Source organism: Lolium perenne, chromosome 1 (genome assembly GCF_019359855.2).
Source record: "Lolium perenne isolate Kyuss_39 chromosome 1, Kyuss_2.0, whole genome shotgun sequence".
NCBI classification, from domain to species: Eukaryota; Viridiplantae; Streptophyta; class Magnoliopsida; order Poales; family Poaceae; genus Lolium; species Lolium perenne.
This window is the reverse complement of record NC_067244.2, coordinates 42,631,643-42,648,519: the sequence shown is the minus strand read 5'-3', so window position 1 is coordinate 42,648,519 and position 16,877 is coordinate 42,631,643. Positions and strand designations below refer to the sequence as shown.

Sequence of the window (16,877 nt, the reverse complement as noted above, 5' to 3'; positions counted from 1 at the left end):
CCGCCGCCTCCCCCCTCTCCCCCCCCTCCCTCGCCGCCGCCAGGGGCGCGGTCGGGCAAAGCCTGGCCGGCGGCGGCGGGGATTCCCTTGTCCTCTCCCGCGCGCGGGTCGTCCTCCTCGGGCCAGGGCGCGGCCCTATCGTCAGGGACCTCGGTGGCGGCACCTAGCCTCGGCTCGGCGGCGGCATGACCGATGACGAGGCGGTGGTGTGCCCTGTCGGCGGCGGAGGGAGGGGTGGGGGCGGGCTGCAGGGGGAAACCCTATGTCCTCTTCTCCTAGTCTCTCGGCGGCCGGCGGTGGAGGGTTGACTCTCTGCTGCGACGGGGCCCAGGTGTGAGCGGAGTCTCCGGACTACGCGATCCGCGCTTGGTGTCTTTGGCGGCAGCCTTAGCCGGCCTGGGATGGTTGCCGGCGTGGGGGCGCGACCTGAATAAAGGCGGAGGTCCTAGGATTCCAACTGGCGTCAAGATGATGATCTCCCGGAGGTGAGTCGCCATTGATCTGGCTAGAGTGATGGGTTCCGGAAGGCGCCGCCGGCGATCTTTCATGGGCGATTCACGCCTGGAGACTGCTGGATCGGGTGGGATTCGGTCGGGCGCACCCGTGTTTTACTCTGGCTGTTTGGTTTCAGAGGGAGTGCTTCGAAGCTCTGCTGGCTGTTAATATCATGGGGCATGTTCTCGTTCCATGGTGCTGGCAGAGAATGTCATGAAGGCCGAGATCTGAGGACTAGCAATGGAGGTTCCAATTTTGGGGCGAGGATGAGTTGGCTTGGTGTTTCATGACTTGGAGCAGCGATATGCAAGTGGGGGCGACTGCACATGAGAAGACCAAAGTCTTACCTTTCAGGGTGAAAATCCAAGGTCTGGCCTTAATTAGTTATGACTGGCAATGACCTTGTTGAAGGCATTGTTTGAAAGCGAGGACCTTCTTCAGGGTGAAAACCCAGATCTTTGATCGGGCGACGACATCGCTTGTGCACTGTTCCCTTCTTGGAGGCGCCGCTTTTGAAGAAGTTGGACTTATAGTGATGTCTTGGTGGTGTTAGTGCTATTGTTTCAAGGATTAAACCACCGTAGCGGGACTTTTTTTTTGTAATTTTTCTTTCTTATTTTTGGCTGTGTGCATCCGTAATGCCGCTAGGGCAATGCGTTGTTGCAGAGGCTGGATGTAATTGGTATCTCCGATATTAATATATGCTCTTTGTTGGAAAAAAATTGTTCAAGGTCTCAACGACAATACTACCTTGCCCCTAGTAGATTTCCATCAAGCAGTCCACAAAACATATGTCCAATTTTCTACTTACTTGTGTATATATGTATGCAACTGTTGGCCGTCAATTTTCTAGCAACAATTAGAAGTGCCATAAGAACATAAGTTGATTTGCTGTACTGTCAATTCACAATTCGCAACTCACCACCCAACATGCATGAATTTTGGAAGGTGCACATCAGGAAGGGGTGACGGTACACCAAAACTGATCCGTCGAGGGTTTCTGATCTAGCCGACTGATATCCTGGTACAAGAACATCTTGTATCATCTCGGTTACATTACTCAGGGGCAATAGTTTGACATTGAAGCCCCTATTGGGTATTTAACAAATGGACAATCATCTTTAGGTACATGATCCAAGGCTGATGAACTTATGGGTAAATAACGAATTTTGAAACTTCATTCACAACTGTTAGCATATCCTTGCAATATTTGGATGATTTTGCTAGCAAAACTGAAAAGGAAGAAAATACATCTACTCCTACTAAAGAATGAAAGAATGGTGCAAGTGCAAGTGCAAGCATATCTGTACAACTGTATGCCCTAGCAAACTCTACAATATTTTTTATAGTACTATTATGAAATTGACAGTATTACACAATTGAGGATTTCAACTTGAGCCCGCAACAACGCGCTGTTCCTTGGGATCGACTGATCTTGAGAAAAACCCAGTGATCTCTCTGCATCCTTCTGGTTAATCATTTATGCTCTGAGTGCAGAACCTGCTCTTCTCCCCTTGACAGGTCACTGGAAAAGGGACGCCTTCCAAAGATAGTCTCTAGCAGAAGAAAGGCAAACTTATACACACGCGTCAGGCTCATTGAGTTCATCTTCGCTGTCTTTCCTGTCACCGACATCAGCCTTTGCGGCGTTTTCTTCCGTCAGGTATATGCATCAAGACTTCAGATTTCTTAGGATCACAGAAGAACATGCTGACACCACCCACGACCCCAAGCGTGGCCCCGCAGTGGTGCCGCCGCCTTCGTCAACAACGCGCTCAACCAGCGTCGTCCCCACCGACGAATCCAGTGGGAAGTGCGCCGCCATCAAGGATGACCTCAGCCCAGGGGCTCGGCTTCTCTATGACCTCACCATCGGCGCCTCCACGTTTCCCGAGTAGTGGCGTCCACGCCCGCGACTTCCACGAACCAGCGACGGCTATTTCAACTGTGACCGCCACGCTGGAGATATTGCGGGCCATGCCCACAGGCGACATCCACATGCGACCTTACAGAGGTGCTATTGGTCTCTACACCGGGCAGTGCTCCAGCTGCAACCGCAACGGATGTGGTGGCCCCGCTCTAAGCATCATGGTGTTTGGTGCATTCTACACACTGACTGGGGATATGCTACGCCTAATACTTGCTCCATATGGTCACTACAGGAATGGCGCGCTGCGCCGACGGCCGTGGCGTACGCCGACGGCCAAATGTCGGGGCCGTCGGCGTACTGCCCGGTCAGCCCAGCTGCTCGAAGCGCCCCTCGGCGTATAGCCACCCTCGGCACATGACACGCTATGCCGAGGGTGGCCCTCGGCGTATCGGCGGCCCTCGGCATAGGTTGAGGGTGCGACCCCGTCCCATCGCCCCGCGGCCATGCCCTAACGGGACCTTGACGGCGTGAAGCCTATGCCGAGGGCCACCGTCGGGGTAGCTGAAGCCAATTTCTCCCGCCGAATCCTCCCGCCCCTCCCGCCAAAATGACGTCAGTTGTCTAGCCTATGCCGAGGGGCACCGTCGGCTTAGCATCCATCTTTTTTTTCCTTTTTCCCGCCCATTTCTCCCGCCCAATCTTTCCCGCCAATTTTTCCCGCAATTTTCTCCCGCCAGCTTTTCTCGCCGTTTCAGCCCCTCGCCTCCCTATATATACCCATGTGTTCTTCTCCAACAAAACACCACCACCAGCATGGTTTGGTGTTGTTTGTCTAATGTTGTACCCCCGGGGTCTTTCGGCTACACGCACATGCGCTGACGGCACTTAGGCATGTCCTGGACGTATAGGGCAGAACTCACCGGTGGGGTGAACCGGAGGAAAACCTTAGATAGCATGGATCCATACTTGCCACCACATGACCTAAAACAAAGGAAAAAAGTCCATTGCTAACCCTAACTCTAACCCTAACCCTAACCCTAGGGGTAGATTTGCGGGGTCCCCGCCCCCTAGGGTTTCCCTAGATACAAACCACCGGAGCGTCCGAATCGCTGGAAACTCCTGCTACGGCTCATCCGGGGCCTATTTCATTCCAAACCTATGGTTTCCATGTGCATATGTCCTAAACAAAGCAAAGAAATTAAAAAAATCCATTGGTGAACCCTCGCACGAAAAAAGCTATAGGGGTAGATCTGCAAGGTCCCCGGCCTAGGGTTTCCCAAGATACAGATCACCGGAGCGTCGGAATCGCTTGAAAACTTGCATTTGTCCCTAACATATGTGTACAAGTGTGATGTAAGGTTTGTCTAACCTTGCATGTACCCCGCGTTGACGATTTCCGCATACATGGGCCGACACTTGGTAAAATCCAGGATTTGTATGTGGAAACTCCTGCTACGGCTCATCCGGGGCCTATTTCATTCCAAACCTATGGTTTCCATGTGCATATGTCCTAAACAAAGCAAAGCAAATAAAAAAAATCCATTGGTAAACCCTCGCACGGAGAAAGCTATAGGGGTAGATCTGCAGGTCCCCGCCCTAGGGTTTCCCAAGATACGAGATCACCGGAGCGTCGGAATCGCTTGATAACTTGCATTTGTCCCTAACATATGTGTACAAGTGTGATGTAAGGTTTGTCTAACCTTGCATGTACCCGCGTTGACGATTTCCGCATACATGGGCCGACACTTGGTAAAATCCGGGATTTGTATGTGGAAACTCCTGCTACGGCTCATCGTGGCCTATTTTATTCCAAACCTATGGTTTCCATGTGCATATGTCCTAAACAAAGCAAAGAAATTAAAAAAATCCATTGGTAAACCCTCGCACGGAAAAAGCTATAGGGGTAGATCTGCGGGGTCCCCGCCTAGGGTTTCCCAAGATACGAGACTATCGGATCGTCGGAATCGCTGGAAAACTTGCATATGCCCATAACATATGTGTACAAGTGTGATGTAAGGTTTGGCTAACCTTGGATGTACCCGTTGTTGACGATTTCCGCATACATGGGCTAACACTTGGTAAAATCCAGGATCTGTATGTGGAAACTCTCGCCATGGCTAAAATGGAGCCTATTTTATGGTAAAGTATGCCCAACCTATGGTTTCCATGTACATATGTCCTAAATAAACCAAAACAAGTAAAAAATTACATTGGTAAACTCTCGCACGGAGAAAGCTATAGAGGTAGATCTACGGGGTCCCCGCCCTAGGGTTTCCCAAGATACAGATCACCGGAGCGTCAGAATTGTTGGAAAACTTGCATCTTCCCCTAACATATATGTACAAGTGTGACGCGTCATTTTATGTGCTAAATGTTTTCCGTTTCGCGCGTTGGCGGACGGGTGCACGCGCGCGCCGATGCAGCCATACCGCATGTCCCCGTTGGCCCCGTTTTGCGCAGCTTGGCAAAGCAAACGGAGCCAAAAATCGAGCGGAGCCGCGTGGCGTCATTTTATGTGTCCTAGTAACCACCTTTGCAAAAGACGGAACTGGGATACGGCAATTATCTTGGAGAACCCTTCACGAACAGGGCTATCTCGTCCGAGTTCTATGGCTTTTAGGGGAAATGAGTAGGAAACGGCCCGTTTCACCACATAGTTTGTCGGAACGAGGCCATATTTGGCACGTGCGTGGGCCTTAGGATGGGAAGCAAGGCCCCGGTCGCGGATTTCCAATCCGAACCACGGGCGACGGTTTTTCCATTTTCGGGGTGCCGGAAGGGCTTTTTTTGTGAAGCAGCTACATGGTGCGCATTTCGAGATCGCGCGGGACCTCCGCGCGGCGGTAGGATACCTCCTACGCACCACCTATCACATGCCATATGCGCGCGGAAGCCATCCGGGAATCCCACCCGCTTCTGCGGTGCCCCGCCGAATCCATTGGAAACCGTCCGGATTTGAACCAGGCGACACTTTCCTTCGCTCAATAAATGGAGGGAAAAATGTTTTTAGGTCTAGGACGCGTCATTTTATGTGCTAAATGTTTTCCGTTTTGCGCGTTGGCGGACGGGTGCACGCGCGCCCGGTACGGCCATACCGCATGTCCCGGCGGCCCCGTTTTGCGCAGTTGGCAAAGCAAACGGAGCCAAAAAATCGAGCGGAGCCGCGTGGCGTCATTTTATGTGTCCTAGTAACCACTGCAAAAGACGGAACTGGGATACGGCAATTATCTTGGAGAACCCTTCACGAACAGGGCTATCTCGTCCGGAGTTCTATGGCTTTTAGGGGAAATGAGTAGGAAACGGCCCGTTTCACCACATAGTTTGTCGGAACGAGGCCATATTTGGCACGTGCGTGGGCCTTAGGATGGGAAGCAAGGCCCCGGTCGCGGATTTCCAATCCGAACCACGGGCGACGGTTTTTCCATTTTCGGGGTGCCGAAGGGCTTTTTGTGAAGCGGCTACATGGTGCGCATTTCGATATCGCGCGGGACCTCCGCGCGGTAGGATACCTCCTACGCACCACCTATCACATGCCATATGCGCGCGGAAGCCATCTCGGGAATCCCACCCGCTTCTGCGGTGCCCGCCGAATCCGCTGGAAACTGTCCGGATTTGAACTGGGGCGACACTTTCCTTCGCTCAATAAATGGAGGGAAAAATGTTTTTAGGTCTAGGACGCATCATTTTATGTGCTAAATGTTTTCCGTTTCGTGCGTTGGCGGACGGGTGCACGCGCGCGCCCGGTACGGCCATACCGCATGTCCCGTTGGCCCCGTTTTGCGCAGTTGGCAAAGCAAACGGAGCCAAAAAATCGAGCGGAGCCGCGTGGCGTCATTTTATGTGTCCTAGTAACCACTGCAAAAGACGGAACTGGGATACGGCAATTATCTTGGAGAACCCTTCACGAACAAGGCTATCTCGTCCGGAGTTCTATGGCTTTTAGGGGAAATGAGTAGGAAACGGCCCGTTTCACCACATAGTTTGTCGGAACGAGGCCATATTTGGCACGTGCGTGGGCCTTAGGATGGGAAGCAAGGCCCCGGTCGCGGATTTCCAATCCGAACCACGGGCGACGGTTTTTCCATTTTCGGGGTGCCGGAAGGGCTTTTTTTTGTGAAGCAGCTACATGGTGCGCATTTCAGTATCGCGCGGGACCTCCGCGCGGCGGTAGGATACCTCCTACGCACCACCTATCACATGCCATATGCGCGCGGAAGCCATCTGGGAATCCCACCCGCTTCCTGCGGTGCCCCACCGAATCCGCTGGAAACTGTCCGGATTTGAACTGGGGCGACACTTTCCTTCGCTCAATAAATGGAGGGAAAAATGTTTTTAGGTCTAGGACGCGTCATTTTATGTGCTAAATGTTTTCCGTTTCGCGCGTTGGCGGACGGGTGCACGCGCGCGCCCGTGCGGCCATACCGCATGTCCGCGGCCGCGTTTTGCGCAGTTGGCAAAGCAAACGGAGCCAAAAAATCGAGCGGAGCCGCGTGGCGTCATTTTATGTGTCCTAGTGACCACAGCAAAAGACGGAACTGGGATACGGCAATTATCTTGGAGAACCCTTCACGAACAGGGCTATCTCGTCCGGAGTTCTATGGCTTTTAGGGGAAATGAGTAGGAAACGGCCCGTTTCACCACATAGTTTGTCGGAACGAGGCCATATTTGGCACGTGCGTGGGCCTTAGGATGGGAAGCAAGGCCCCGGTCGCGGATTTCCAATCCGAACCACGGCGACGGTTTTTCCATTTTCGGGGTGCCGGAAGGGGTTTTTTGTGAAGCGGCTACATGGTGCGCATTTCAGTATCGCGTGGGACCTCCGCGCGGCGGTAGGATACCTCCTACGCACCACCTATCACATGCCATATGCGCGCGGAAGCCATCTCGGGAATCCCACCCGCTTCTGCGGTGCCCCGCCGAATCCGCCTGAAAACCGTCCGGATTTGAACCGGGGCGACACTTTCCTTCGCTCAATAAATGGAGGGAAAAATGTTTTTAGGTCTAGGACGCGTCATTTTATGTGCTAAATGTTTTCTGTTTCGCGCGTTGCCGGACGGAGTGCACGCGCGCGCTCACACGGCCATACCGCATGTCCCGGCGGCCCCGTTTTGCGCAGCTTGGCAAAGCAAACGGAGCCAAAAATCGAGCGGAGCTGCGTGGCGTCATTTTATGTGTCCTAGTAACCACTGCAAAAGACGGAACTGGGATACGGCAATTATCTTGGAGAACCCTTCACGAACAGGGCTATCTCGTCCGGAGTTCTATGGCTTTTAGGGGAAATGAGTAGGAAACGGCCCGTTTCACCACATAGTTTGTCGGAACGAGGCCATATTTGGCACGTGCGTGGGCCTTAGGATGGGAAGCAAGGCCCCGGTCGCGGATTTCCAATCCGAACCACGGCGACGGTTTTTCCATTTTCGGGTGCCTGGAAGGGCTTTTTTTTGTGAAGCAGCTACATGGTGCGCATTTCAGTATCGCGCGGGACCTCCGCGCGGCGGTAGGATACCTCCTACGCACCACCTATCACATGCCATATGCGCGCGGAAGCCATCTGGGAATCCCACCCGCTTCCTGCGGTGCCCCGCCGAATCCGCTGGAAACTGTCCGGATTTGAACTGGGGCGACACTTTCCTTCGCTCAATAAATGGAGGGAAAAATGTTTTTAGGTCTAGGACGCGTCATTTTATGTGCTAAATGTTTTCCGTTTCGCGCGTTGCCGGACGGGTGCACGCGCGCGCCGGTACGGCCATACCGCATGTCCCGCGGCCCGTTTTTGCGATTGGCAAAGCAAACGGAGCCAAAAAATCGAGCGGAGCCGCGTGGCGTCATTTTATGTGTCCTAGTAACCACTGCAAAAGACGGAACTAGGATACAGCGGATTCGGTCAAAGGGGTAGACCGCCAGATCTAAAGGGTAGACCGCGCACTTTTTCCCACAGCTGCAGGAAGCATGAATTGCTGCACGTTCATTAGCTTTTGAATCACACAAATGCGGGAGGTCTAACGGCCGGAGGTAATTAAATCACCTCACTGTAGTCTGTACTACTAGTACTCAGCGCATACATAGCTACCAACCAAAAACCTCGACTAGTCGTGCCTAATTGTGCGACTAGTCCATGGGCCGGTACCATAGCGACTCATCGAGGCCGAAACCAAGATAGTACCACCAGCGCAGTTGCTGCTCAGTGAACTCGCCGCCACTGCCTGCCCTATCATATTAGGTGGACGCACATTCTCGTAGATGATTATCCGGCCAAATGCATTTCTTTTAAAACAACAAGATAGTACTAGAAAACAATCTTGGTTCAACCATCATAGTGCAAGCAATTAAATAAAATCAATGACCATTAAATAGATAACTTTAAGATCATTAATTTTCAGTCTAAAAAATTTAAAAAAAATACATTATGCCGAGGGGGCCCCTCGGCGTATCATCACCCTCGGGGTATTCAAACCCTAGCCGCGGGTCGAAAACCCACCTGGTCGGCCGCCTTGGGTCCACCTCGATGGGTAACCCGAGGGTGGCCCTCGGGGTATCACCTGGTCGGAATCGGGTTTTCCCCAAATCGAGGTGGACGCCCGCCGCCCCCAAATCGTTTTTCCCCCCGCGCGCCCTCTTTTCCCTGTCGTCCCGCCGCCGCCTCCTACCCGCCGCCGCCGCCTCCTACCCGCCGCCGCCGCCTCCTACCCGCCGCCGCCGCCGCCTCCTCCTCGCCCCGGCCTCCTCCTCCTACCCGCCGCCGCCGCCGCCTCCTCCTCGCCCCGGCCTCCTCCTCCTACCCGCCGCCGCCTCCTGACCCGCCGCCGCCCCCGCTCCTCCTCACCCCGGCCTCCTCCTCCTCGCCCCGGCCTCCTCCTCCTCGCCCCGGCCTCCTCCTCGCCCCGCCCCCGCTCCTCCTCGCCCCGGCCTCCTCCTCCTCACCCCGGCCCCCTCCTCCTCCTCAGCCCAGTGAGCATACGAAGAAGCACTCCACGTCGCTATTGGCAAATGGTGAGAAATAGTACGATCATAATTTGGGCATTTTTCCGATGATTCTTGTTGTATACAGTGGTAACTAACTGTGGTCTGAGCCTGTCATTTACTGAGTTTTGTTCTCCTTAGCATCTCCATGTTGACACGAATATTGTTGATGTAGAACGAGTAATAAACATACGGTACTATGGTATTTGCATCAGACGTGTGTAGGGTGAAGTTGCTTGTGGTGGTGGACATCAATCTGCCACAGTTGTCACTTTCTTAAAGCAACGTTTTTCCCAATTCTTCAAAAACAGTCGTTTTGAGAGATGGTGCCGCGGGAACGCCTGCATGTTGTGCAGCAGCTACAAGTCTTTGCATATATATTCCTGCTTCTATGATTTAATAAATCTGGCTGTTTCCCTCAAAACAAGAAAAGAAAAAGAGAAGCAACCATCGACGTACATTATGTTCATGCATCTCTGACCTGTGATGGCGATGTCACGGGACGTAGCTCGATCGTGTCGACATGCTATTTTTTCTCTTTCAAACTCAGGCGCGGGAGTGTGAGATCAGCCTCGTCTTGAGTTGAAATAGAAATGTGTAGTTGAAATTGAAATGCTATGTTTAATAATGTAAATAGAAATGCAAATGTGAATTTCTTCTAATAATATGTATTTGTAATAGGCCAGGCCGTGACCGCCTCGTCTTGAGCACCCCGGCGTGACGATCCCGGATCTTGACGCGCTTCTCGACGGCCGCCGACATCGACACTCGATTGTTCGACTACTTCCTCTACAGCCGAGGGTGAGCTAAATTTCCAACTTCTTCTCCGCATTTTATTTATGTCACTAGATTCATTTTCCAAGTCAAGTTGCGTAACCTAGGTGTCACTTCCCGTCCTCAAGCGTTACGCGGATAAATATGCATTAGTGGTCGGCATATTTTCAACCGTAACGCTTGCGGCATTTACGGGACAGTCGGCGGATCCGTAGTTGGGTACGTTCTCCATGCTCTGCTCCGGTCCGAGTCAGGATTTCGGCAGCGCCTCACCGTTGTTCTCCGGATGCACATCCTCTTGTCTTTTTGGCGAGACGTGTATCGGGAGAGCAGCGGGGAGGTGCTGCCGAAATTTTGACTCGGACCGGGGTAGAGCATGGAGAACGTACTCAATCTACGGATCCGGCGGCTGCTAGGAGCCCACCTAGTAGAGATGTAGGTTGATGCATTCGTTTTGCACATTAAAAAATTAAAATATGATGCATTTTCCTATTTGATATAAATGCTATGCTTGTCGTTTGGCTTCCAATAGAGCAGAGGATGGCTGATAATGGATGGATGTACACCGGCCGTGTTAGTGCGACTAATAAAACAGATGAGTGGATAAGGAAGACTTGGCATTTAGTGAAGGAGTTGGCGCGTGGTACAAAACAGAAGGTTCAGCCACTTTGCCCGTGCAATCGTTGCTTGAAGCATCACCGTCGTGGAAAGGATGACATGTTTAAACACCTTCTGCAATATGGGTATATGCCTCGTTACGTCACGCAGATCGACTTTGATGAGCACGAACGTGACAGAGGTGAGGTGATGCGGCAGCGGCTCAATGGCAATGAGTACGATGGGGTTAGAGACTTTCTAGATGATCTTGTCGATGCCCACATGCCAGTAGTCGCCACCTTCACGGGAGGAACCGCGTAACCGGAGGAACCTCCGTAACCGGAGGAACCAGAGCCAGCCGCGAAGGCCTTCTATGATATGATAGCCGCTGCTAAGACGCCTCTGTACGATGGCGCCGAGATTTCTCAGCTCGATGCCATCTCCCAATGTCTAGCCGACAAGACCCGGTACAACACCACCCGTGACGGCTTCAAGCAAGTCTGAAAACAATGGTAACATGTTTCCCAAAGGGCATTGTCCGCCTAAAAGCCTGCACGAGACGAGGCAACTCATGTCGGCGCTCAACATGGATTATCAAAGGATAGACTGTTGTGAAAATGGCTGTGTTCTCTTCTCGAAACAGTTTGCGGAGGACAAGTACTGTCCCATTTGTAAGGCCTCTAGGTATGAAGAGGTAACGGGAAAGGATGGTCAGGTGAGGCGATCAAAGATCGCAAAGTCGATTCTTCGGTATCTCCCATTCATAAAAAGAATCCAGCGGCTTTACTTGACCGAGGAGACCGCCAAACAGATGACGTGGCACAAGATGGGGACTCGAATAAAGGACAATCGGGGCGGACGAAGATGGGACATCCATCGATGGCAATGCATGGAAGAACTTTGATAGAAAATACCCCCATATGGCAGCAGATGCTCGGAATGTCGGGATTGCGATAGCTACGGATGGCTTCAATCCATATGGTATGTCGAATTCCAATTACAGTTGTTGGCCCGTGTTTGTAATTCCGCTCAATCTCCCTCCCGGAGTCCTAATGACGAGGAAGACCATGTTTCGTCGCCGATCATTCCAGGGCCCCATTACCCGGGGAAGAACTTGAGTGTCTACATGCAGCCGATTGTGGAAGATTTGAACCACTCTTGGCACCACGGGACGTTGACGTACGACCGAGCATCGAAGACAAACTTCTGCATGAAAGTTTGGTTGCAAGATACCATGCATGACATGCCCGGTACGCCCTAACATGCGGATGGTGTACAGTGGTAAATGGCCATGCCCGGTGTGCGAGCATCGACTTGAGTTCCTTTGGCTAAATAAGGGTCGCAAGTATGTTGCGTTTGACACGAATCGGCGGTACCTCAAACGGAGGCATCCGTTCGTAGAAGACCAAAAGAACTTCAACAAAGGCAAAGTTGTGCATGAAGTAACAGAGGTGCCAAAGTTCGATGTTAAAGCTGTTGATGCCGAGCTACGTGCTCTCGTGCCGGCGGCATCAGAAGCTGGCCATCAATTTGAGGGATATGGTGTAACGCACAACTGGACTCACGAGGCAGCCTTAACGAAGCTCGAGTATTACAAGGACCTCGAACTTCCCCATAACATCGATGTGATGCACACCGTAAAGAATGTCGCGGAGTCCTTATTTCACACGTGCCTAAACATTCCCGGGAAGTCAAAGGATAATGTCAAGGCTAGAGTCGATGTTTAGAAGCTAATTGATAGGAAGAAATTAAACATTCAAAGTCCTACAGGCCGTCGAAAGAATTGGTTCAAGCCGCACGCCGACTTCTGCCTTGATTCCATCCAAAAGAAGGAGGCATTCAAGTGGCTAAAATACGTTGTGATGTTCCCTGATGGTTATTGTTCGAATATGAGCAAGGGAGTCAATCTTTCGACGGGAAAAGTCACCGGGCTCAAGAGTCACGACTATCATATATGGATTGAGCGGCTGATGCCGGTGATGCTTCGAGGGTATCTCCCGAGAAAATATGGCGAGTGCTCGCGGAGTTGAGCCATTTCTTCCGCACGCTCTGTGCTAGCGGATATGTCCTAAGGTTATTGAGAAGCTGCAAGTTCAAGTGCCGGAGTTGCTATGCAATTTGGAGATGATCTTTCCGCCAGGCTTCTTTACTCCGATGGCACATCTCATTGTGCACCTCGCAAACGAGGCACTATTGGGTGGCCCAGTGCAGTTTCGGTGGCAGTTTTGTATTGAGAGAGAGTTCAAGTATATTCGGAAGATAACTGGAAACAAAGCCAAGATTGAAGCATGCATAGCTGAGGCAACGTGCCTTCGGGAGATGGCAGATGCCGCAACAACGTACTATCCTGATGAAGTTCCCACTCGCATAACCCGGTCTCTCGTTACAATGTCGACGTGCCCATGGATGACCCCAAGCTTCAACTATTCCAATGTCCCGGTGGCAAGGCTGGTAAAGGACAAAAATATAGATTGGAGAGGGAAGAGAAGGATTGCATAATGCTCTATGTGCTTATGAACATGAAGGAAGTGGTGGGGGGGGGGACGACGACGATGGCGGTCACGATTTCATTAGGTAACATGGTGTAATGCTTATTGTATCTAGTTTCGATCACCTACACTCAACTAGGTCTAATGCTTATTGTATCCTTTCAGCGAATTCACGGATGAACAGTGGTGGCTTCCGCGCGATCCCACGGGCGCGGAGTTGGAGACTCTACTGAAAGAGGGTGCTCCCGAAGTAAAAATAAACTTTGTGTCTTGGTTCATGAAAAAAGTAATGTCTAAGCTGTCCCTCTTACCTACCAATATGTGACTTGTCCCTGTTATTCCACGTAACTAATGCACACAACAAATTTGAACCGTGCTTGTAGGGAGCTGATGCAAACGTTGAGATGACAGATGAGTTGAGATGTGTTTCCCAAGGTTGTAACCGTGACGTCATGAAGTATGAGAAGTATGACGTGAATGGGTTTCGATTCCATACAGAGACACACCAGAAGGGCCGGGCGAATCCAAAAACGATAAATACTGGTGTCTTCACTAAAGGATCCGATACATTTGATTACTACGGGAGGTTAGAGAATGTATACGAGCTGACCTTCAACCGTACAAACAAACAACTCAATCTCGTTGTGTTCAAGTGTCATTGGTTCGACCCAAGAGGTGGACAGAGAATTACCAAGTCCATTGGGTTAGTTGAAGTTAAGCCTTCCACCACCTATACCGGAGCCGATGTCTATATTGTTGCTCACCAAGCCAAGCAAGTTTATTATTTGCCGTACCCATGCCAGAAAGCGGCCCTCAACGGCTGGGAAGTCGTGTTCCAGGTATCGCCACATGGTAACCTACCGATTCCCTCCGAGGACGATTACAACAACATTGACCCTGTAACATACGAGGGAATTTTCTATCAAGAGGAAGAGGACTTCGGGCACTTTGAGTTAGAATGTGTTCTTGAAGAGGACCTCAGAACGATGCGAAACTCGTGGTGAGTCAGTGGTGGATCTAAAGGACATAGATATGCTCGAGAAGTTACAAGTGGAAGATGATAGCGATGATGAGCCTCCACCCGTCTATCAAAATCCAACTTACTACTCAAAAGATAGTGATAGTGATAGTGGCAAGGAGAAACAAAATGAGATTGACGATGAGATTGATGACGGCTGGTGAGGGTCTTTTATGTGTTTATATTTCAACATGCTTCTTTATTGTTTAGTATCTTTATGCTTAGTATTTATATTTTTTTCAACATGCTTCTTTATTGTTTAGTATCTTTATGCTTAGTATTTATATATTTTTGAACATGCTTCTTAATTGTTTAGTGTCTTTATGCTTACTATTTATATATTTTTCAACATGCTTCTTAATTGTTTTCTCTTTCTCAATGCAGGTGATTGAACAATATGAGCGGCGGCAAGGAGGACTCGTCGAGCTTGCTTAAGAAGATGCAACAACGCAAGAACAATGTTAGAAGGAGTGAGAGGGAACCGCGTCGCAATCCGCGTTACGAGGACTTTGCGGTAGGAGGAGGAGGACGAGGACGGGGACGAGGTGGTGGAGCTGGAGGTGGCTTGGGAGGAGGTGGAGGTGGAGGTGGAGGTGGAGGTGGCTGGGGAGGACCGGACTTTGAGCCACCACCCTCGGCTTGTGCGACGTTGCTTCCGGGTTCTTTTTGGAGGGGACGTCTAGAGAGGAGGCGGAGACGGAGTCTAGAGCCGAGGAGGACTCTAGCCGCGGGTTTGAGACTCCGGAGGAGGATGGGCGGCCGAAGGCACTGAAGATTCGTGGGGAAGCGAGAGTCCCCGACGAGAGGAAGGAGCCTAAGACCCATGAGGCGAAGACCCTTATAATTCCTGCTGGCACTGAGTAAGTGTACTAATTTGGCAATTTCGATTTTCATGTACTAATGTTTGATTTTCATGTACTAATGTTTGATTTTCATGTGCTAATGTTTGATTTTCATGTGCAGCAATTGGATATTTCCTCCGGGGGTCAAGGGGCGCCTGCCTAGCAGCATGATTGGAGCTTTGCTTAGGAAGTTCTGGCCGGGCAAGTACTATCCCCTCGGCACTGTCCCAGCTGGCGAGAAGAAGCTAGCCACTACTTGGACGGACTACGAGAGTGCCCCTGGCGTAGGCTTCCCGACGGCTGCTGAGGCCGTGATGAGAAAGTTTTGGGTAAGACATATTTTCTCGAGCTTCGTTCATATTTGATGACCCCAATGTTCTAACTCATGAATCTCACAATTGTTTTTTTGCATGATTGAAGTGTTTTTATCGTGTGGCGCCCGAGGTTGAGGAGGCGGCCGCGAACAGGACTTTGCGGGCGACTTGTGAGAGGTTGACACCGCAGGTGTGGTACAACCAAAGGATCACGTCCGCGGGTCACTTCTGGGCAGAGAGAGGCGAGAGGGTCCATAAGCCGGACATTGTCGGTAAGAATGCTAAGGCCGAGTACGAGATGACGGTGGAGGACTACATGTCGGTGAGTAAAATGTCAATGAGATTCTACATTGCTACTAAGTTGCGATTGCATTAGATTGAGTTGAGTATTGCATTTTCAGGTTATCCCCGATTGGGCCGAGCCGCATGCCGAGGCATGGGAGGAGATGGTTAGGACGAGGTGGCTCAAGATGGACGAGGACTTTGCAGCCGTGGCGAGGCGGAACGCGGAGAACCGAGGCGACGGTGGCACACACCGTGGGGGAAACCTCGGCTACGAGCGCTACAAGGGGAAGACGGTATGTATACATTTTATTTTCCTTCGGGTTCAAAGTTGGTACTCACAACATTTCCTTTCGCGATGCGAGAGGGCCGCGTTAGGACCCGAGGAGGAGATGTCGACCTCGAGATATACAACAAGATGCGGCTTAAGAAGCCCGATCTCTCGCAGCCTCAGCCCTCGCTCCCTGAGTACTTCGGCACCTACGCCGAGGACGTCGAGAACTACTGCGAGATGGTGAGGCATCGTCACCCGGAGGTGGATGACCCCATGAGCGCGGAGGTCGACGAGGAGTCGTTGGTCCTGTCGTCCGGAGGGTTGCCGCATGGCCGTCTCGCCATGCTGAACAAGGCCGTCAAGCATACCCTCACCACGACCTTCACGCGTCTCAAGGCGGGACTCACCAAGGACAGCCCCCCTCTCCCGCCTCGTCGCCGGGCTCGGCAACAACCCGCATACGACGTAAGTTTCCCTCATTTCCATCCTCTTTCCGACTTTCGTTCATACATTGCTAAGTGCTAACGAGACATGAATTTGTGAAATTGTAGCTCGACTTCGAGGCGGCCTACGTGGCCGCTCATCAAGAATATCAGGTGGCCTTCAACCAGCACCAGCAGCAGTTCATGGAGTACATGGCATATATACATGTAAGTTCCAACCTTTGTTTTCGCAAATGATGACAAGTCCCACTTTCCCCTAGTTTGATGCTTCATTTCGCAAAGACCGACATGTAAACTATCTTGCAAAGCGTCGTTTGTGGCCAATCAAAGCTGGACAGACAGATTTAGGGCCGATGCCTCCTTTCCGGGGCCGGCGCCAAACATGCCATCGAAGGAAAATTTCGCTGCGGAGTACTATGGGAGAACAACGGTAAGTTCTTCGCCAAACCGAATACTACGGCTTTCCTTTGCCTCGCAAATTGCTAACATCTCGGGAACATGTGTGTAGGGAACGGGATG

General features: G+C 51.5%; 1 protein-coding gene across 1 annotated transcript; it reads left to right on the top strand.

Annotated features, from left to right (window-relative positions):
- Positions 1 to 2,325: 2,325 nt before the first annotated feature.
- On the top strand, positions 2,326 to 16,652 carry LOC139832043 (uncharacterized). The gene is made up of 6 exons (XM_071821451.1): positions 2,326 to 2,586; positions 14,876 to 15,063; positions 15,167 to 15,374; positions 15,466 to 15,681; positions 15,761 to 15,937; positions 16,641 to 16,652. The coding sequence occupies exons 1-6, from the start codon at positions 2,326 to 2,328 to the stop codon at positions 16,650 to 16,652; spliced, it is 1,062 nt and encodes a 353-aa protein (XP_071677552.1).
- Positions 16,653 to 16,877: the final 225 nt, after the last annotated feature.

Bases quoted from the DNA above. Each gene is read 5' to 3' on its own strand.
- LOC139832043 (XM_071821451.1), top strand. From the start codon at position 2,326: ATGACCTCAGCCCAGGGGCTCGGCTTCTCTATGACCTCACCATCGGCG. The intron at 2,587-14,875 runs GTGTTTGGTGCA...TTCTTTTTGGAG, and splicing joins GCCCCGCTCTAAGCATCATG to GGGACGTCTAGAGAGGAGGC. The intron at 15,682-15,760 runs GTGAGTAAAATG...TTGCATTTTCAG, and splicing joins CGGTGGAGGACTACATGTCG to GTTATCCCCGATTGGGCCGA.